The 22,031-nt window shown below is 39.7% G+C and overlaps 3 protein-coding genes across 4 annotated transcripts; 2 read left to right on the forward strand and 1 right to left on the reverse strand.

Moving 5' to 3' along the window:
• The first annotated feature begins 1,326 nt into the window (after positions 1-1,326).
• On the forward strand, positions 1,327-6,336 carry LOC306700546 (uncharacterized protein). The gene is made up of 11 exons (XM_079165585.1): positions 1,327-1,396; positions 1,578-1,647; positions 1,839-1,896; positions 2,193-2,303; positions 2,500-2,643; positions 3,834-3,933; positions 4,047-4,105; positions 4,450-4,566; positions 4,809-4,831; positions 4,910-5,012; positions 5,232-6,336. The coding sequence occupies exons 2-11, from the start codon at positions 1,579-1,581 to the stop codon at positions 5,501-5,503; spliced, it is 1,056 nt and encodes a 351-aa protein (XP_079021711.1). The 5' UTR covers positions 1,327-1,396; position 1,578; the 3' UTR covers positions 5,504-6,336.
• LOC306700479 (uncharacterized protein) lies at positions 6,231-12,408 on the reverse strand (the record flags this gene model as incomplete). The annotated part of the gene is made up of 8 exons (XM_079165505.1): positions 6,231-6,361; positions 6,556-6,660; positions 6,756-6,809; positions 8,038-8,217; positions 10,507-10,632; positions 10,713-10,854; positions 11,196-11,247; positions 12,401-12,408. The coding sequence occupies 8 exons, from the start codon at positions 12,406-12,408 to the stop codon at positions 6,261-6,263; spliced, it is 768 nt and encodes a 255-aa protein (XP_079021631.1). The 3' UTR covers positions 6,231-6,260.
• Positions 12,409-13,790: 1,382 nt separating this feature from the next.
• tnfrsf1a (tumor necrosis factor receptor superfamily, member 1a) lies at positions 13,791-21,999 on the forward strand. 2 transcript variants are annotated; one of them, XM_079164898.1, is made up of 10 exons: positions 13,791-13,971; positions 16,645-16,742; positions 16,842-16,950; positions 17,094-17,219; positions 17,331-17,483; positions 17,616-17,694; positions 18,501-18,559; positions 19,258-19,430; positions 20,091-20,211; positions 20,357-21,999. In XM_079164898.1, exons 2-10 carry the CDS (start codon positions 16,671-16,673, stop codon positions 20,653-20,655), a joined length of 1,191 nt encoding a protein of 396 aa, XP_079021024.1. In that variant the 5' UTR covers positions 13,791-13,971; positions 16,645-16,670; the 3' UTR covers positions 20,656-21,999. The 2 variants fall into 2 exon arrangements, with proteins under 2 accessions (XP_079021024.1, XP_079021023.1); XM_079164897.1 differs by having other exon boundaries at positions 13,792-13,971; positions 17,328-17,483.
• The last annotated feature ends 32 nt before the right edge of the window (positions 22,000-22,031 follow it).

The raw sequence follows: 22,031 nt of genomic DNA on the forward strand, positions 1-22,031 counted from the left end.
CATATAGTTACTTTTCAGATTACAATTGTCATCATATCAGATCATATGATGGGTTTATAAAATACAATGCAATGTTTAAGACTTCCAACATTTTTAAAAGCGGTGTCAAGTGGGGAAATATTTATCATGTTTCAGATGTTCATGAGCAGCATGTTAGAAAGAGAGATTTCCCTTCTAAACTTCGCAGATGGTTTAATTAAAATAACTGTTGTAGGCCCAGAGAGGTAAGATTATCTAATGATTTACACAGAAAAAGCAAGTTAGAGAAAATCCCCCCAAAATTATAACATTTTGAGTCACAAAACCTTTTCTGTTTTGTCTTCGTACTGCTCCCATTATTCATCTCACAACCCCTCTGATGTACTCTGTGACCTTTTGATGGGGCCTGAGCCAGAGGTTGAGAACCACCAGACTTAACTAGCAAACTGTATATAAAGTAGTTTAGAAAAAGCCTCAACCAACTACAGTAAAATAATATATCAATCACATGGGGCCGATCTGCTGCAGGACGAGTACTTTCACTTTCTTGATGTATATTTAGCTGATAACAATTCTCACTCAAGTAGGATTTTCAATCCAGGACTTTACTTTGTAAGTTCAGGGTCTCAATACATGTCCCACCACTCTTCATAGATACCACAAGGAATAAGTTCATTCTCATGAACGTCATATATCTCAGGAACATCTGAATTTCTTCAAAATTTGGCATTAATGTCCACCTGGACTTAAGGATGAACTGATCAAATGTTGGTGGTCAAAGGTCAAGATCACTGTGACCGCATAAAACACATTTTTGGCCGTAACTCAAGAATTAATGTACTAATATTCACACAAACGACTAATAGTATAAATTATGAAGTGATGACATATTGGACAGATATGGTTAGAACTTGCAACTTGACTGGTTGGCGGAGGAATTTATCTGCAAGGCAGTAATTCTAGTTTTTATGTTGTGTGAACTAACCTTTTAATTGAGATTCATATTTCCACTGATTCAGCTAAAAAGAACACCGATTACAAAGTGAAGGAAATCTGAGTAATGTACTCAGATGTGATTGAAAATATACCGTCATCAGAAATGAAATCGTAACCGTCGCTATCAAAAACAATCTGCTTCTTCACCACTGTCAGGTTTTACAGTTTGCACGGAAAGTGATGAGGCTTTGATGCAGAAACGTTAGTCAGAGTGCAGACGGGTCTGCATGTGAGAGCTTGAACGTGTAAACGGGACCGCAGCAAACCGGTAGAGATCAGTAGGCGGGAGTCACCAGGTAAGGAAACAGTGACACAGAGGATGGGTAGAGTGAGTGAGAGGACAGAGAGAAAGAAAGAGAGTCACACCTTGAGGAAGCTAACAAAACAATACAAGGAGAACAAAGGACGCACCATATCAAAGGTAAAAATAGTTCTTTTGTTCGTTAATGTTTCGTGATATTTTATTGTCACAGCTTATTTATGGTACGAGAAATTTTATTGGTGCACCAAACTTTACAGAACTTGCTCTTTTAATGTGTTTCTGTCACTGATCAGTTCATATAAGTGATTTGTTTTAATATTTTCAACATTTTTCTCCATAGAATGGGACTTGTGCAATGTTTTGTGATCGTCTTGATGTTATCTGCACAGCTGGTGCTCACACTTCCGCTGGTAGTAATGTCCTTCATTTTCATCTTCTGTTTATCTACCTACATGTTCGTCAAATAACAAAAGAAAGAAAGTAGTGTATAAAGTAAAGTATAAAAGAATAGCTGTTAAATATATAAACATGAATAAACAAGTGAATCAGTACTTTGCTGGAGTATAGAGGTTTGTATCTAATTGTTTTAATGTGTTAACAGACAGATGGGACCCATTCTTACACTATGGGCGGCAAAACGTGTCAAATGTGCCCTGCAGGTAAGATGATATCTGATGTGAGCGTCATCTATTTGTTTTTCTGTCTATTCCTCATTTAGCTTTGACTCACTGTTTTTAATGAATGAATCAGCGAGTCATTGGAAATAACGATGAAACACCGAGGCATATACAGTATCTATCTTTCTCTGTTTGTCTTGATGAAAGATTATGCCCGCTGCACACAGAGTTTGGGCTGTACGACCACATCCTTCATTGATATGCGCTCTGGGCGAGCAGCCACTCTCTGCTCTCCGCCTCATCCGGTTGTTCTCGTTTGTTTGTTTCTGTTCTGTCAGGTGAGTTTCAGAAGTCTTGTGCAGAGTGCGAGTCCTGTCCTGCTGGATACTACACAACTGAGTGGAACCGTGAAAACATTTGCCATCCCTGCTACGGAGACTGTACACCAGGTAAAGAATCTATGACTCATTGATACCAACTTAACAGTTTCATCCATCACTGATGATGATGATGATGATGGTGCCAATGTGACCTTTGGGTTTCTGTAATAAACAGAACAAAATAATCTCTTTGCATTCATGGAATTTCTTTAATCTTCTCTGTGATTAAAACCTCTAAAATCACCTCTGTTTCCCACTGTCTCAGATTATCATCTGAAGGTGGTTCAGAACTGCAGCACGAAGACAGATGTGAAGTGCGTCTGTGAGGATGGTTTCAAATGCACTAAAATGGTCCCATACTCTGAAAACTGCAAAAGCTGTGTCAAGATTCAGGAGACGACCAAGACTGGTAAATACTGAGCAGAATGGAAGAGTTTTAATTCTGTCAACCAGCAGAGGGCCTCATGACAGACAAAATGTACTATTGAAGTTCTCAATGACTGTGAGAGAATGACCAATAATGATACTGAAGGCTATACATAAGTAATATACGTGTGACAGTTATAAAAATGTATAAGGGCTCAGATCTGAGCTCTGGGGGCTCCACTCTCAGTGAGGTGATTAGTACCGTCAGAAATATCCAGATATCCAGATATCCAGATTTTACACAGAATAGTGACACTACGGTGTAAAACCATTACTACTCAAACGTAAAAAGTAATTGTATTTATTTTGATAGAAGATTTCTGTCACAGAGCCATGAACATCTTCAATGTTACTGATAAGAAATAATGAAACATATAGATATAGGAAATATAAGATGTCGTCCAAAAACGTTTTAGATAATAAGTCTAAAAATGCATTTCAATCAGGCAGGAACAAAGACTGTTTTCACAGTAGCATAAAAGCTGATGCTTTACAAATAAGACTTTTTAAAGTTTTCTTTTTTTTTTGTGGGACATTTGATGCTTTTAATGTGAGTTGACAGTGGAGAGATGACAGGAAATGAGGGGGAGAGAGATGAGAATGACAAGCAACAAAGGCCTCAACGCTGACCGGACGTTAACCAGTGCAGTTCATGGTCTGAGCCTTCACCCTTAGACCACCAGGGAGCCACAAAGATTTGACTGTGATATGTTGTTCTAATTTCAAGCAGAAGAAGAATGTACAACTATAATCTGCAAAGTAACTACAGCTGTCAGCTCAATTTATTCAGCTACGTGAACACGTGTACAAGAGTCCCAAAATAGAAATTCTCACGTACCAGTACATCAGAACAGAAGATGACGATGAGGAATGATGTTCCCATCTCACACATATTCTCTGTCTCAAGCTGCACATGGTACTTTCACTTCAGTGGAGCACATTTTTCCTTTTAAACTCCGTCCTAGTTGTTTGAATTTTGTTTATCTTATGTTCATTTTTCTACACAAAGTAGCTGTCCATGACACGCTGTGACTCAAACACCTTCTCATGTATATCTGTTCAGTTTGTTGCATCAGGGCTGTTGCCCTTGCCAAGACATGTCAGTGAGATTTAGTTTGTTCCTGTGTTTTTCCCCTGAAATCTGATACAAAAAAACGTTTTTTTGTTCTGCAGCAGTAGCCGCTGTTACTTCTGGCAAAGATAAACACACACCTTCCTCAGCTTCCTCAGGACGTAGCAGCACTTCCGCCAAACCCCCCTGCCGATTTCCCAAGTATGTCATGGATTTCCGTAGATACAGTACATTATTAATATCTGACATCTTTGTTCATAGGGTCACATATTTGAGATACATGACATATTCAACACTTCACCCTTATCTCACAGGTGTGGTCCCCAGTCAGTCCTACCGGAAGGAAATAGCACACATGCCAAAGGAGGTGAAGGTGAGAAGAGTTTGTGGAGAGTGCACAACATTTTCAATTGATTTCTATAGTTTTGAGGCACAATGATCGATTTTTAGCCACGCTAGCAGCGTGACTGTAGTGATGGCAATCCTGAATTTGGATTTAGCACCATCATCATGTAAACATTCCAATTTGTCCAATTAGTTTATGACCAAATACCACGCAAACAGCCTAATCTATGTTGGTGAACCTGTTATTATTACCTGCTTCACATCAGCACGTTAACGTTGTCATTGCGAGCATAATAGTATTTAGTTAATAGCAGTGCCTCACAGAGGCGCTCGCGTGGCTGTAGACTCTTAAGACTTGTTTCTTTTTCTTAGACGAGACAAAAACTGAGCTGGCGGCCATCTTGTGTCCAGTGGTTGTCGTGGGATGCGTGGCCCTTGTGATCTTGTTCTTCGTTCGTCGCCCCAGAGACGAAACATGTTTCAAGCAAGGTAATGTGGTGTTTGCATGCAGGACAGGTTCAGTCTCTGGTGTTTCAGTTTAATCAATCGAACCTCTTGAACTTTATGATCACGTCACTTCTGGGAAACAATAAACAGTTTCCTGAAATGTATCATTAGTTTTGCAGACTGTTAGTTGCTTTATAAATCAAATACATGTTGATTCATCATTGGTGGACATGTGTAAAGAAACTGACTTTCTCTTATTCATTTATTTATCTGTTGTTTTCCAGCTATTATAAAGTTATGCTATGAGGTAAGTAACTAATTTCCAAGCTTCTATCATGTATTTCTCTTTTGTTTGCACCAAACTGACGGACGTGTTCTTCTCTAGGGAGGAGCAGATGCTTCTCACGAGCCAAACGACTCAACTCAGCTCCCCAGAGACTCATTCAGTGCAAAGCAGCAGCCACCATTCCTTTCAGCAGCCAATCTGGGTACTGATGAGTGAAATGAAGACTTTAATGTGAAATACTTGACTCACTTTGTGGAGTCATAAAGAAAATAAAACAAACGTGAAAAATGCAGCTGTGTTACTGTAATGAGTCTGAGTTGTACTTCGTTGTCCTACTCTGTAAACTATATTTTAATGTACCTCTACGGGTCAATTAAAACATTATTTTAAGTCCACTCTTTGTTTGTTCTTATCTCTGTAGGTCCAGTCCATGTCCACAATCCAGGGACGGTCATCTTTAGCTTGCTCAATCAGATTACAGGCCAAGTTGGACCGACAATTGAATGTGGGAAGACAGCTGAAAGAGTGATTAGTGAAGAAGAAGACGAGAGAAACTGTCCTGTGTTTCATCCCACATCTTCTCCCGGTATCCATCTCTCTGAGGAGGAGAGGAGCGAAGAGATTGACAGCGTTTTCTTTCCCTCCCAGGAGCAGGGGAAGGACTTCCACATGTCCAAAGAGGAGGCGCTATGATGCATAAAAAACCCTCGAAGATTTGTGTTGGTGGTTACGTCCAGACTCATCACAGACAAATTATTTTAAAGGAACTGTAAAACTGTGAAACCGCAGATGAGTGTGAAGCAGAGAGACATTTTTATCTGCAGGTTCCAAGAAAACTTGTAGTTAGTAAACACCAGAAACTTTACCTCTGGGAAGAGTTGGAGGGTGATCTGCTTTGTAAGTTATTATTTTTAAATATGTAAATACTCTTTAATAAGCTCTGTCACTTTGCTTTCAAGTATTTGACCTGAATGGTTAATGTTTTGCATGTATGAGGCATTTTGATTACAACACAATTTTATTTAGAATAAAGAAAACTAAGTAGAAATGCATGTTAAAAACATTCACGTTTGATATGTATTATCTGAAAATGTTATTTACATATACACCTATAAATGTTAAGATGTGAAATATCTTTAACTTTTGTGTACAATAGTACATACCTGCATTTAGAAACATCCTGCACAATTTATAACTCATGCAATACAGTGTTACATTCGGTATGTTCATTGTCTTTCAGATTCTTAATCTGTGTTTTTACACACTTGTATCATCTTAATGTCACAGATGTCCCGTTTCACACGTCCTGAAACAAACGTTTTCTGTGGCTCCATTCGTCAGCATGGGCCAAGTAACATTTGCCCCCATTAATGTCCAAAGCAACGGGAGATGTTTTGCTTTAAATGTTCGCCTGTCAAATCCTTGCTCATCCAAGTTTAGGCTCTTTAACTCATACTTCACATTTCCCAAGAACTTCCTGGACAGGCGTAGATACTTCTTCGTCCTCGGAGCATTGTGATACTGGTGGAGGGTCTTTGGCCAAAATGTAGCCTGAGCAACAAAAGAGTAGGAGCACATATTTTGTTGTGATTAGGTTGAAATACAAGTTAATAATCACTTGAAATTGGAATGAAAAAAATGCTAATTTGTGTACATTATAAAATGATAAAAGTAAAATGCTCAGTGTACGTCCTGTGGTTGTACTCTGCGGCAGGTTATCTGATTCACACTAATAATCTACTAACCGTGTTTGGCTTTGATCCAACGCATTAAGGGCTTGATTTCTGCTACAAGAGCAAGTGCGATTCCTGCACACAGGAGGGCAATTATCACCAGGAACCACACTGTATCTGTAAGACATTTTTGAAAGATTGAGATAAACCCTCACTGGAGAAGTTCAATTATGTCCTTGTTTTTAACTGGCACACACAGAACTTTACCTTACCTCTGTTTGGTTGAGAAGATGTCCAGAGAGTGGTGAGGGCTCCTGGTTTCAGGACTGGAGGACAAGAGATAAAAAAAAACAACTGTATCAGCTCAGTGCAGGCACATATTGAACTATTCGTGGTGCAGATTAGCCAGTGAGTTCAATCTGAGGTTCTTTTTTTTTTAACAGGAAGTCTGGATTTATAACCACACAACACTATTTATAATTAACTCATGGCACCTTGTGTGTGTGTGACCTTACACCATGGTGCAGAGTAAACAAGATAACTGAGGTCAGACCATGTAAAAGAATGCATTGTTTGAAAAATCACAGTGCATTAAAACAAAAGACCACCTTTCTTATGGAGCTGCTGGAGTGCCAAATGATGAAACAATAATAATGGAGGAAATCAATTACAATGTTTAAATCTGCACAGTATCTCTGACTGCTGCATCCTTTTTGCCTGTTTACACAGACGCAGAGCAACAAAGCATTTATTTAGAGTTACTGTAGGTTTCTCCTCTTGGCTCTGTTTTGTTCTCCACCAACTCCCGAGGGAAATATCTGGCCCTTTAGCTGCTAATGCTCCGCTTTGTTCACCAGCTAGTCGCTGACTTCTGTCTGCAGGCGTTTTAGTGCTGGGCAGGTGGCATACAGTGGGTTAATCAGACTTTTGCTTTAATAAAAACAAACACACTCTATGGGTTTGTCACTTCAAGCGACTCCTTTCACATACAAGTAGTCTTTTGACCCTTTTTTTAATAGAAAAACATTTGTTCGTGCAGCTTTAAAATATTTAGTTGATAACATTGACTGGTTTATAATCAAGTGCTAAGAGTCCTGCGTTAACTTTAATCTGTCAACATCTTGTTGTAAAAAATACAAGTCTTTTGTATGTTTTTTAACTAAAATAATCTACTAAAATGTATGTGGTTCCACTAGATTACAGTCCTTACCACCCCTCAAGCGATAGCAGCAGTGATACGCAGAATAAGATTTGTGTCAATGGCTGGCTGTATATTATCCTCCATTTAATGCACAACATAAAAAAACTAAACAAATCAAGTTATAACTTTACATCAGCTAACAATCTTGTTTTTTTCCACTTCCTAATGGTGATTGGTTCAACCTGTACACTCTGACATCACAGTTAAATGTGGTTATGGGTGCACCACATGGTTAAATGAGCAGATTAATAGAAAAGTCTGCCAAAATTGTACATTTGAACAGATTGGAAAAATGTTGTCCCTTAATAAATACAGTCTTTCAAATGTAACTGCTGCAGCTGACTCTTAGGTACCTGTAGTGGCTGGAGGGAGTGTGGGTGGAAAGAGTGTGGATGGAGGGAGCGTGGATTTAGTGGTGGTGGATGGAATCGGCACACACTGTTTGCAAGAATCGTCTTTGAATCTGTAGTCAGCTTTACATCTGCACACAGCGTTATGAGTGGCGCTACAGGGTGAACTATACTCCATGTTCGCTGTAAAAAACAACAACCAGTCATTAAAAGATCAAAGATAGTTAGCGTATGAGTATGTTAGCGTGTGTGACACATGCACAAAGATTGCCTGTAAAACATGACATATATCAGAAAATGAGAAATGAATCACAAACTGGGGCAGGCATAGATGTTGGTTTTGTGTCATAAGACGGTGTAATATCCCTTTTTATACCTGTTCTTTAGAGACGGCCACAACTGTTATTTCTCAGTGAAAGCAGAATTTCACTTTGAAGACCTATTTGACTTTCTTTCAGAATAATGCATTCAAGTGCATACTTCAACACAAATCCACAAATTCTATGAGTCCCATGGTGCCATAGTCAGAAAACCATTTGTTTAATAACCAGTCCAACATAGTATATAAGACTCCAACATGACAGTCATAAATGATTATAATTTTGTGTCATTTAGGGTCATAGTTCAGAGAGAACTTCAGATCTTAGTGGTAAAAGTTTGTACATGAATGTAACCGCACCGGTTGAGTGTCTGTAGCTAATTATAACCTCAAAAGACGACACGTCTTTACACATTCTACACGCTTTATCATCAGTGCACTCTTGGCTATACTCTGTCTCCCAATATTGGCAACAAAATGTTAGAACAGATAATAAAAAATTCTGCAGGTGTCCAACTCAGTGGGAGGTCACATTTCGCCACAAAGCAGTAATTCTGAAGGTTTTGTTGCCGGCATGCTCCAGTAATCTTTGGTATGATTGACAGGGTGCATTGTTACCACACTCACTACTTCACCCTGCTGTCACATGAAGGTCCATTATAGTACAATTATATAAAAACTGTGAGAAAATTGCTATTATTCAAAGATGCCCACACTGTATTCTAGTGCGATATGAAGGTAAAATGAAGACGGAACCCAGCGTAGAGGTTATGGGTGACTGCAAATTCAAAACAGTAGATATAGAGTTACTAATTGAAGGGGATTCGAGAACTGAAAATGTTATACTGCATAAAAAAATATATTAGTATAAAAGGTTTAAAATATGTGGAATGGTGCCTCCGTTGAAGGAGACCAAAGATAACCCCAAAAAATATTAATACTGTTGTATTGCAAAAGCAGTGTATGAGGTTTTTGTGTGGGTTGAATCATTTCCACCTGAATTAGTTTCCACAGCCGTTAATTGGCATAAAGCCCCTTCATGTGTTTTTGACATTTTAAAACACCCACCTTCATCCCTTTCCGTGTAATGTCAGATTGTAAAAGGTTTGTTTACAGCTGTTCTGTAACATTGGATCGACATATGCTCACCCTTTGATTATGATATGTAAAGAGAGCATCTCTGTGCACACGTAAAAGTCAAGTCACTTCTGTGTTTTCTCCCCTCTGTGTTTTCCACAGTGACCTTTAAAAATAAGCACAACAGGCTGTCTTTGCTCACCTGTAGCAGGGCAGAGACCTGCGTAATAACATAGGATATGACATTCGTGTCTGCTGCTCTTTCCGATGTTTATCACTTTTCTGTGTTTTTCTCTTTATTCCACCGACATGACAAAAGTCTAATTTTGTAACCTTCTCCTATCTTTACCACAATTAGTGGGCTGTGCTGCTGATCGTGTTGTTGCTGTTGAAACCCACTTTAATAACCTTCTGAGCTGGTTCATAGATGGTTTCTCAGACCCCCCCAAATCCCCCCCTCCTTTTAATCTCTCTCTGACTGTATCCCACCATGACACAGAACGGGAAATCCCCTCACAGGTGTGGTCTTAGGTCTCTACGGGCAAACTTCTCTGAAATTATGATTAAAGACAGAGTTGAGTAACAACTAATAACAGCCCGTCTTCTGTTGTATGTTGTCACATCTCGCAACTCACAGCATATCATGCTCAAAAGATATGACACACAACTGGGAACCACAATGTTTCACAGATAGTATTTCTCTAGTAATATTTAATCACTTCACTACACACGGCATCTACTGCTGTGTTTCTGTTTCTAGCATTCTTCTTCAACCTGTCTGATAATGAGAGTCTAATAATCATATTTAATGTTTTTCATGCATCATCGGGGGGCTGATTGTCAAAATAAAAGAGGTTCAAATCTCCTGTATGAGCAAGAATTCCCCTATTTGAAGCCTCCTTGAGTCTCTGTGAGCTATGGCTTAGAATATTATATAATAACAGATAAACTATAGTGATATAACTTCTGTCACAGAGGCTGTTTCAGTTGTGTGTCGATAAGTAGGATTTTCACACAGTTCAGGTCTCACATATACTTTACACGCCAAGAAAGAGAAAAGCTGTGAAATTACTTACATTTATTGCAGTTTTCGCAAATTTCGCAGCTCATCTCCCTGTTGTAAGTATCACGGTACCGGTCACCAATGCAGGGTCGACACACAATTTCACAAGTGCTGTCTGAACGCCCTTCCATATATTGACCTGGAATAATACAATAATGTAACCTGTTTGCATTACAACTATGAAATCTATCAAGACAAAAAGAAGTAATTGTACAGTACCTGGTGGGCACATGTTACAGCAAAACTGGGGTCGGTTCACTGGCCAGGCATATTGTGTGTTATTGCAGTCTATGGAAAGCACAGGATAGAGGAAAGAGAGACTGCACAGGAAAGTAAAAACTAAATAAGAGAGTGGCTGCATCTGTGAAGAAGAAAACAAAAGGAGGAAAAAGAGGATGAGGATGAGCAGAGAGAAGAGGTGGAGGGAAATTGATTTATTTCATCAGATATATTCACAAAACAGACACTGAGAGAAACAACATGCATCTTTGATAAAATGACAAAGGTCTGTAGCGCTATAAAGTATTCACACGTCATAATAAAGAATTTGCCAGTGAAGCTACACAATAAACTGTACATACACTTTTCAGATAACACAGTACTGATAGAGAAAACTAAGCATTGTACTAAAACAAACAGCTTTTAACACAGGTTTGTCTGACAGCTATGATTGAAAGCCTCTCGCTTACAGCCTGTACTTACCGTGGACGAGAAGGTGAGACGAGATGTAACCTGGGACCCTCTGAGTGGGAGACTGAACAGGGGACCAGAAATGTGTCAGGGGATAATTCGTAAAGAGTCAGTGATGACTCATTATGAAAGCATCTCTTCTGTGTCATTGAAATATCTCTGCCGCTCGCTCTCATCCTGTCTTTGACTTTTGCTGCGACCCCCTAGCTCTGCGCAAAAAAAAAAGCGCTCCTCCAGCCTCCACTTTCTTTCCACAGGCACCATCTCTCTCGTTTCAGCAAAAATCAATCTTTGGGCTTCAAACAATCTCTCCATCGCTCCCTCTCTCTCTCTCTCTCTCTCTCTCTCTCTCTCTCTCTCTCTCTCTCTCTCTCTCTCTCTCTCTCTCTCTCTCTCTCTAAGTATGTCTTACATTTGTCTCTTTATCTCTTTCTTAGAATTGAATGACAAGGTAATTTGAGTATATATAATATAATACACCACTCATTTGACTCCAAGCCATCCAGTTACAGAAAGCTGCTGAGGGGAAATAAACTACATTATTCTGATGAGCTGCTCTGTAACGTTATGACAGATAAGAGTCAGCAATCAGAAGAGATCTCTATCAAAATACCAAAAGTAACATGAGTCATCTTATCGTGTCCGCCTTGAGATTGACATATAACCTATTGCTGTTTGAATTACTCCTAACTGCATTGCCTGCGTGTGATACTTTCTGTGTGTGGTAGCTGAGATGATTATATGTCCAGATGAGAGTAAAATGCTGCGGTCAGTGATGAGTGTTTGGGGAAGTCTTCTATTCTCGAATAAACATTTTTTAAGCGTGAGAACTTTTGGTGTCATTAGTTGATTGGTGATGACCAGCTAATCTGCATTTGTGTGAAGATCTTTCCCAAACAATTATTTTTGTTCACCACCAGTGTCTCGTTTTTGTTAATTTATTTTTAAAATCAAACGGTCTCCACTTCAGAAAGATCCGAATCTCAAACTGAATTAGACACTGAGTGGCAGCCTTTCCTCATCTCGGCACGTCTAACATTCAGCTGTCATGTTACGCTCTTCTCACAACACGTGACCTCCTGTCAACTGTGAAACGGGGCCTCAGGCTGAGGAGGCAGCACCATGAAGGGGCTGCCTCTGAAACACTACAATTACAGGGATGACTGGAAGAGAGATGACTGAGCAATAAAATTACTCAGAAGTGACTTAGAGCAAACCTGGTCATGATTATCTCGAGGTTTCAGTATTAGGCTGCTTGACCGAAAGGATTACTGTGTTTGATTAGAACTTGTCAGGAACATGTTGAGGTGTGTTGTGATGAAGTAAACAGAGAATAAACAAACTCCACATGCAGACTCATATCTGTCCTCACTGGCTGTATGAAACTCATCGGTGTGAGTGTTTGCACGTGGATGTAAGAAAAGAGCTACTTGAAGTGTCTGTATACCATATGTGCCATTAAGTATTAACAGTTCCATGAGACAGCCAGAGAGACAGAGACGAGGAAGAGTAGAGAGATGAAGACACATTTCTGTGTTTGCTCACTGAAAAGGAAGGATGTGGTTTTCCTGAGGAAGCACTTGTCTTGCTCTGCTGACTGAGCTCTTAAATGTCGACTACTGAACCAGCAAAGTCACATGAGCCTACACTCTGCTGGCCCTCTGACTCAAGTACCAGCGTACTCCAATTATGGTAATTACAGTGAAACTACTGATACTTACTCTGCACTTACTTTATATGGGAATGGCCTACAATGAATGGGGAATAGTCCCTATATGAACCTTTATTCCATACTCTTAATATCAGAGTTTATCAAAGTATGTGTGTTATGCCCTTTAGAATGTTTATAATAGAGGTAATTAGTAAATTAATAATTGGTCATGTTTTAAAATGTGCTTCAAATGTGTGTTTTGCCCTATGAAGATAAAGGCTCCTCTATTCCGTCCTGCTATTGGATAATATTTGGTTGACTCCTTTAAGTAGGTTTTCAGTGCTATTTAGGTTTTGATGGAGCAGGATGTGGAGCAACAATTTTTCTGACCGCAAATTAGAGATCGCAGAAGACCGCAGATTATAGACTTTAGAGCCAGCAGAAGGTCAATGTTTTAGTACTCCAGTTATTACATAAGGACTTTGTTTATTTTTTGTTTACATGGAATAAAACTACTTTTAACTACGAGCGACGAGCCTCATCCTTGGACAGCTAATAAGCAAAGTTTAGCCTGCAATAGGACATGGTGGTCTACGCGAGTCAGAACACTTTATATCCTGCAAGAAGTGGCCAAGAAGGACGGTAAAATAAGCTGCCACTAAAGATAGGCTTAGGGGTTAACACGCTAAATGAATTGAATAAGATCAATGTATTTCTTCCTCTTATTTAACACCTTCTTAACCAATTTAAGGCAGTTAAGCATTCATTAGGATATGTGTGGGCTGCCATGCACCTACATGTTGTCTATATTTTGGTTGGTAATAATCTGACAGTGAGTCACCTGTAGACACATAGGCGTGCCTGTCTGCACTGATCATCATAGCTAACGGGTTAAGTGTGTTTTTTGCCCGGAGATGTCTTGCCAAACTCACAATTCCTTGAAATGGTCTCGTGACGCGGCTATTTCCCGTTTGAGTCCGCCCCCACTCGCTCGTGCTCAGTCGAGAGGGGCAGCGGTCGATCTTCCGTCGATTACAAAATAAACATAACAAGTTATGTTAAAGAAAATGTACATTGATGTCGATGTATGGAGCTGAAGTAAAAGAGAGACCCCTCGCTGTGACGGTGGTTGTGCAGGTAAGTGACGGTAAAATAACTCTGCATGTCAGTCTGTGGGTAGGAGCGATCGGATCTTCGTATCGGACTGTGGTGGGCGTTGTGTGGTCTCTAGCTGAACCGAAACCAACGACACAAGCAAGAAAAACAGTAAAATCTAGAGTGTATATTAAGTTGATACAGTACGTGAACGTTATATGTACACACGCAAGTCGTCGGGTTGAGTTTTGAAGGTGTTAAAGTGAATTAAAGTGAAATCTCGGCGTCCCACTGCGACAGGGAAGTGAGGAGCGAAGCTGACACACAAGTGGCACAAAGTATGCAACAGTCGTTTTTTTAATTGGCTGTAGACCAATTCATTCTTTATTCCTCCACGAACTATTGTAGGCATGCATATTCAATAAAATAGCCGAATTTAAATCCCTTTTAATGACTTTCAACGCGTGTTTCTAGCTGAGGAGAATCCATTCATTTAACATGTTTAAAATGATAGTTTACTTTCAATAAAATGAAAAGAAAACAGCCAAGAACTTTTGTTTTAAAATGCGTTATATGATATGATGTTTGGTATTTAAACAAAATAAAGTGGCTTTTACTTTTGATCCAAATATTAAATGAATCTATACGAACTTTCAGATGGTTTTGTTTTACCAGCGTATGTGTTGAGAAAACCACTTCTAAGAGTTCTACTGTTTATACACTATTTATTTTGTCATGTAGTAGTTCCTGTGTTGATGCTCCTGACTAATAATCAAAACCTCAAACACCTCAAATATATTTTCCTTGACCTCCATTTTATTGTTATCTCAGAGATTGATGACTCAAAACCTCAGCAGGTGAATGTAAAACTAACTGCTGGTTAGATACAAAAACACGTGCATGGATTGTGGCTCAGTGGCAGAGCAGGGTTGTCCTTCAATCAGATGATCTGGTTCGGTTCAGGGCTCCGCTAGTCTGTGTGTGTGTGTGTGGGGGGGGGGGGGGCCCCTTGCATGGCAGCCCCCTGCCACCAGTGTGTGAATGGGTGAATGACATGTCATGTATAAAGAGCTTCGAGTAGAAAAGAGCTATAAAAGTACAAGTCCATTTACCATCCATCTTTTCTAATTTGGGTGAATTGACCCATTAAGGTAATCAGTTTAGGGTCAGGAGTTATTTTGTTAAGTTTGGATATATTTTAATATTTTCAACCATGTAAATTATGCATATAAGGATTTTATTTACACACCAGAAAACATGATTTACTGATGGATGGAAATAAATAGAGAAAACCTGTCTATTTTTATATGAGCTGATCCGGCGCCTGAATAAAGGCCAAAAAAGGCTCAGCTCTACTTTGTCAGACTCGGTTCAACTTTAGTCCGACATAAAGCTGTTTTCAGGCTGGATCACTAACTGGCCCCAGACCGACCCAGGTTAACTGGTTTGTAGTAATTTGTAATAATAACAATATTTAAAACAGTAAATGTGAATGTGCACCACTAAAGCACTTTATAAACTGAAAATTGAGGCCCTGTTGTCATCATTGTGTGCCAATAACAGGATTATCTGGACAATTGTATTTAGGTTTTATTTTCTATTACAAAGTTGATGAAGCTGCATGAATAAGAAACAGAACATTAGCGTTGTACAATCATCATCAGTCAGTAGCATGTCATGATAATCATGAATTTGTGTTATGCACTACTGTCAAAGTACAGCTGCGCCTGATGGGAATTAGTAACCTGCCATGTTTGTGCACAACAAGCTGCGACCTGTCAGTGATTTAAAGGTGCATCATATTGATTAGACGTCAACTATTTTAATAATCTATTAATCGGTTTGAGTACATTTTTAAGAAAAAATAAATAAATATTCACTAATTCCATTTAAAAAAAAGGGAATATGTTCTTGTTTCTGTATTCTTCTATCAGAGTAAACTGAATATCTTTTAGTTTTGGACAAAACAAGACATTTGAGGACGTCATCTTGAAAACACTGATCGATCATTTTTCATAATTTTTTAGACCAAACAACTAATCAATCAATAAATCAATCAATCAATCAAGCAATCAATCCAGAAAAGAATTGACCGACCAATGAAAATAATCGTTGGTTGCAGCCCTAATTGTTTGTCCATCATTTTTAGGTGGCATTTTAAAAAACATGATGCTATCTTTAGAGCTGCCACCTCTTCGTCGGTTAGTCAACTAATCAATTGTTTTGTTCTTAGTCAACAGGGATTTCTTTAGTGGATTAGTTGTTTTTTTATGCTTTTTTCATGCTGAATAACTTTTTTCCTAGAATCTCTGGTAAACACAAGATTGAAAGTGGTGCTTTTGTGTGATTCTTTGTGGAGACACTCAGCTTTACAGACCTGTCGACTAAATCAACTTATTAATTAGTCGAGAAAATCGCGTGCATGTTAATCGACTAAGGATTTCGACGACAGCCCTAGCTAACCTTTAGTTTTTTTTTTTACTTATGACATTAAGAAAGATGAGTTCATCTTGATCTCATTGTACATTTAAGGGGATTCAAGGCATTGAATTATTTGTTTTAATGAGCAGTGTGTGGGCACAGAGCCTGTTGTCTGTCCGTCATTCAGCAAAAGATGGACTCAGTAATAGAACACAGTATACCTGTGAGTTATATCGCTATTACATTGGCTGTTAGAGTTGTTTTAAAGATTGTTTTCCTTACATGTGTCCTCAGATGGATTGACTTAACCCTGTACGATAATGGAGGGAGCTGGGCACAGAGGAAGATGGAACAAAAAAACCCCTATTGGCACAATACTGCTCCTCCTTATGGTGAGAAAAAACTTAAAGTGACTCTAAATACATGAAAAACTTCCTTATGATGGACAAAAAGCTTTCCTATATACATTCATCGTATGTTCTGTGTTGCAGTGCATGCTCATCCCCACTCTGACATTGTCAGAACCTTCAGAGGAGCAGAAGTGTCCAGATGGGGACTATCTCTCTGATAAGGGAATCTGTTGTATCAAATGCTCTCCAGGTACTGTGTGGCCTTCAGCGCATGATTCACAGTTGCTCATTTTTTTAGATATTGCACAGGCAGACTTCTTCTACTACTATTGAATCCTATTGAATCCATTCTGCAAAGTTACTGTGTTTACATGCGATGTTTATGTCTTCCAGGTTCTAGGCTTGTAGAAAATTGTCATACAGCGGGTCAGAAGAGTAACTGCTCACTCTGTCCTGATAAACAATACTCTGACCAGATGAACTCCTTCCCCAACTGTTTCCCTTGCAGGAAGTGCAAAGGTACGGCATCATTACCGTTTCTTCTGAATCTGTTTCCATTCTTTGATTGGTCATTGTTGTATGGTTTGTAATGGTTTCCTTTCTTCACTTTTTTTTACTTTACTGCAGCAGCAAAGCGTGAAGAAGAGGTAGTACCATGTACAAAACACCAGAACACAGTTTGTCGCTGTTTGGCTGGTTTGTACAAGTATAGCATCGACTCAGAAACATACGAGTGTCTCAGATGTACAAAATGTAAAGAGAATGAAAAGGAAGAACAGAGATGTGAGTCTTAACACCTGGCAATGTTATACTATTACTGTTTTATGTCTATGCAAAATCATTTTCTTTATTCATTCTGTGGCTCATCAAGTATTTCCTCAGTTTAGTTTTCAATAGAATTATTCTTGTGCACAGGTACGTCAGAGAGGAACACTGTGTGTGAATGTAGAGAGAACTACTACAAAGCCAAGGGCAAGTGTGAACCCTGCAAGAGGTGAGCACACTAATGTATATACGCTTTTGTACACGCATTGTTCCCATCCTGCTGTTTGGGATGGTTTTATTTAGAGGTGTTGATGGGGAAGTTGGTTTGTTGAAATGAAACTTGCGGCTCACTTCCGACTTTGTTAAATCTTTCCATTCGTTGGCAACAGAAGAGAGAAGTTAAGACATTTTAACTGGGTTACTGATGTTTTATCCATTGGTTAAATATAATGCCTCGTGGGCTTCTGTTTTACCCAATGTATGCCTGCTTCCCTGAGAAAGGACTCCTACGGTAGATTTTTAAATTGTACATTTGAAAAAGTTGATCAAATCTACACTATTTCAAACGTACACATTGTCGTAAAGGAGTTACATTTAGTCAAGGTTTCAATGGGGAAACAAAAACAAAACTGCTTACATAGGCATTTGAAAAGGTAATTATTAGTGAAATATAAAAGGGGCAACCTATATATGTGTCCAGTTATTCATTGCTGAGTAAATCATTAAGTAGGTGGACAGACAAAGATATTTCGCTCAGTTAAAAGAGGAACTGGTAGGGGAGCCCAAAGGAACCATACTCCTTAGCTACACCCTTGAGTAGTAATTACGACAGGTGAAGCACTATCTTTCTTTCAACTGGTGCCAGTTTCCTGGGGAGTATCAACTGTGAAACCTTATTTATAGTGTTAACATGCAATTGTTTGAACTCCCTTGCTGGTGTCACAGAAGGCATGTCTGTGTTTGTGTTAATCACTTCCTCTTAAGATGTGCTACTTCCTCCTTCATGCTGTGAAATGTCCTCTCTTTTCTTCACAGTTGTACCGCTGAGTGCAAACATCACTGCTTTACTTTACCCACTCATCTGAATACAACAGGTGAGCACGTATGACAGGGTTATGATCTCCTGACCAGCTTTATTATGAAAGCGTTAATACACTGGCACAATGAATATTACAACATCTGGTATTATTCTGTGTTTTCTATTATGTTGAATGAACTACAGCTGCACTGTGGTGATGTTGGTACCCAGGTGTTGAACAGCAGTCTGACATGAACACAGGCTCACTGTCTTACAGACATACCAGATGGTTTTATCTTTTATTGTGAAAATCACATCTACATAATAGCCAAACCAAAGGTCTGCCCTTCCTCTAGTCTATGCAATCATTTCATTTGTAAAATGTTGTTGTATCAGATTGTGGGCCGCAGGGACACACTTACAAACTAAAAGTGGTATTTTTGCGACAGTGGTTTGGAATACTTCCCTGTGGAGTTTCAGTCGGCACCTTCAGACCTTTAGCGAACACTACAGCTAGCTACAGTAGCTAGGAAGCTAATTGTATCACTATAGGCAAATGTGTCAGTTTTAGCAAAAACTTAATTAAACTCAAATCGTTTTCAACTTGTCAGTCCATCCATCCTTTTTCTAGCACTTATATTCATAGCCGTGGTTGTTATGTTGTTTTGTTTCACAACAGTAGAATGTACTTTATTCTAAGCACATGATGGCTCTTTTAACATGTATCAATCTTCATGTCTTCTTCCCTATGTGCCCCTTTGGATCCCTATGAAGCTTCTAAATCTGATGGATATCTTATCAACATAATTGCTGGAGTTGTAGTTGTTGCTGTGATATTGATAATGCTGGTGGTTCTCATCACCTACGTGGCCACAAAACGGTCTACAAAGAAGAAGTTGCTGAAACGGCCCACCCAACAATCGGACGTCTCCCCGGACTCATGCGAGGTACACTGATCTAACAGTCTGTGGTTACCAGTGTTGTAGTCAAGACCGCCTAAACCGAAACCAGGTCATGACCAAGACCAGACCAGAGTGTAACTAGATGGACTCAAGACAAAGACTTTGAGGGGTTGAGACAAAGTCAAGACCGGACCAGACCAGTGCGAGTCCCACACTCCATCACACACTTAAAATACAATGTGGAACATGTAAACCATAGTCAGACCTCAATTTGTTCTGAAAGATCCACATTTCCATAAATACACCCACAGAAAACATATGAAGATTCATTCACCTCTTTTATTTTCTTCTACTTGTATATATACTGTATGTGTGTGTGTATGTATAAGTGTACCATGAGAAATGTCTTGATAGAATAATCAAAAGGCATTGCAGAGGGGAATTTTATGTGGGGGTAGTTTAGAGATGTCCCCGCAGCTGTGGGTGACTGGTCTTGAAGTGAAGTCCAGAGTCCTTTTTGTCTGAGATCGAGACAAGGTTGAGTAATCGTGGTCGATTCCGAGGCGAGACTGAGACCCTAAAAAAGTGGTCTCATGACCGGTCTCGAGACTAAAACCAATTTGAGTACTACAACACTGGTGGTTACTTTTCTCTGCTGGATGTGCGTTTACAGTCTGTAACATTGTGTCTGTCCTTGTCTCATAGCGAGTCCTGGTTGACAGTGAGGTACCTTCAGACGACATGAGTGTTACGGCCGTTGCCCAAAGTCCTGTGAGTGAACAGGAGCCGTCCAATCTGCCCGACTGTGTCCCCCTGGAAATCAAGAGTGAGTGTATTTTAATACTGTACATAGCAGCAGCACATGCTCCTGACCAATAGTCTAGTGTGTTTCAGCTCAAACAAAACTATTGTACTAACTCTTATCTCTTCCCCTCAACACCCCCCTCCCCTCTCCTCCTTCCCTTCCGCAGTCCCTGACCTGATCTACACTGTGCTGGATCTGGTTCCCGTGCTGCAGGTGAAGCAGCTGGTGCGTTTTCTCGGCGTGAAGGATACAGAGATCGAACAAGCAGTGATGGATCACCGATCCTGCCGCGAGGCTCACTACCAGATGCTGAGGGTGTGGGCAGAGAGAGGGTCACGTGCCGGTGGAGGAGGTCAAGGTAGAATGCTGCACTGGCCCTTGTTGCACGAGTTGTTGGACAAACTGAGAAAGATACACCTGGGACAGGCAGCCGAGGAGCTGGAGACAAAGTACGGCATTCAGTAATTCAGCGACGTGTGCCAAGCAAAAAGCTTATGAAACCAAGTATTGTTCTCTTCAGAGACTCACTCACGGGCAGCCTCAAAGCACACAAACGGACACAGTGCTTCCACCAGCAGTTTTATTTCACAGAAACCAGCGTCGCTGAGCACTCTACCTCTCCAATCACTCGCTGAGAAGACAGGATCAAACTACTGAGAGCGACAGATCTAATGATTCACGGAGGGAGAGCCAAAGAACTTATAGCCATGTTTTTTAAGGGAATAATAAGACATTTGGGAACTAGCTTTTTGACTTTGTTGTACAGAGTTAGGTGAGAAGATTGATACTCTTATTTTTGTATGGTAAATATGAACTTATAACCAGCTTATGAGCTTACCTTTCCACAAAGACCAGAATCATGAAAACGGTTGGCCTGGCTTTGTCCAAAGGTAACAAAACCGGCCTACAAACACCTTCAAAGCTCACTAATTAGTGTGTTTTGTCTTCTTTGTTTAATCTGAAGTGTAAATATTCCAACTGGCTGTTTACAGGGTTATATTCTGTAACACTGGACTACTTCTTCTCTGGGAACAGTAACTTCCTGGAGTCTCTGCTGGATGCCTGTCAACTGCTCCTCTGGCTTACTTTCCAAGCTAAAAAGTGTAAAAACTGTTTTTTTAAGACCTTCATGACTGTGCAGAGTTACATACTGGAAGTGTTTCTTGTCTGGGGGCAGTGAGTTATAGAGGTGGAGGTGTCTTTGGAAATATTGGGGGATTAAGAGGTCTCTTCTGATTTCATTCTGGACTGAACATTGCAAACATTTTGTTTTCTGTTGTTTTTTTTTTCATTTTAGAGAAGTGCAAAATCAAATTCTGACTATTCAATCCGTGCCACAAGGTTAACTGGTAATGTTGTAATAGTAGTTCCTTGTTAGATTGTTTAAACAGTTCAAGTCTTCTCTGTTAAAAATTTATGGGAACAAAAACAAAACCAGGGAAGTTTGTAGTTCCTGGTGTAGACCAGAGCCCTGTCACTTCGCACAGGCACACGCCCCCATTTGCATTCTTCATACACGCATTATTCATTACTGTTAGAGAAAACAGAACACGCCTCGTCTCAGTCTGCCTCAGCCAAGTCCTCTTTTCTAATACCAGTCTGGGCTTGCAGATTCAGATATGAATCAGTCACACTCAGAAAGACTGATGACGATGATGTTATTCCACTGCACTTTTATCCTGTATCAAACTGTATTATATGTATATCCGAACGATTTATTGAGTCCACAGTCCAGTACATAAAATGTCTTGTGTTGATATCTGGACCTTAAATAAATGTATCTTGGTATCGCTATCTGTGTATCTGAAACGTGCCATACATGTGCAGCCATTATAGGCAGA

The sequence above is a fragment of the Pholis gunnellus genome (genome assembly GCF_910591455.1).
Source record: "Pholis gunnellus genome assembly, chromosome: 8".
NCBI classification, from domain to species: Eukaryota; Metazoa; Chordata; class Actinopteri; order Perciformes; family Pholidae; genus Pholis; species Pholis gunnellus.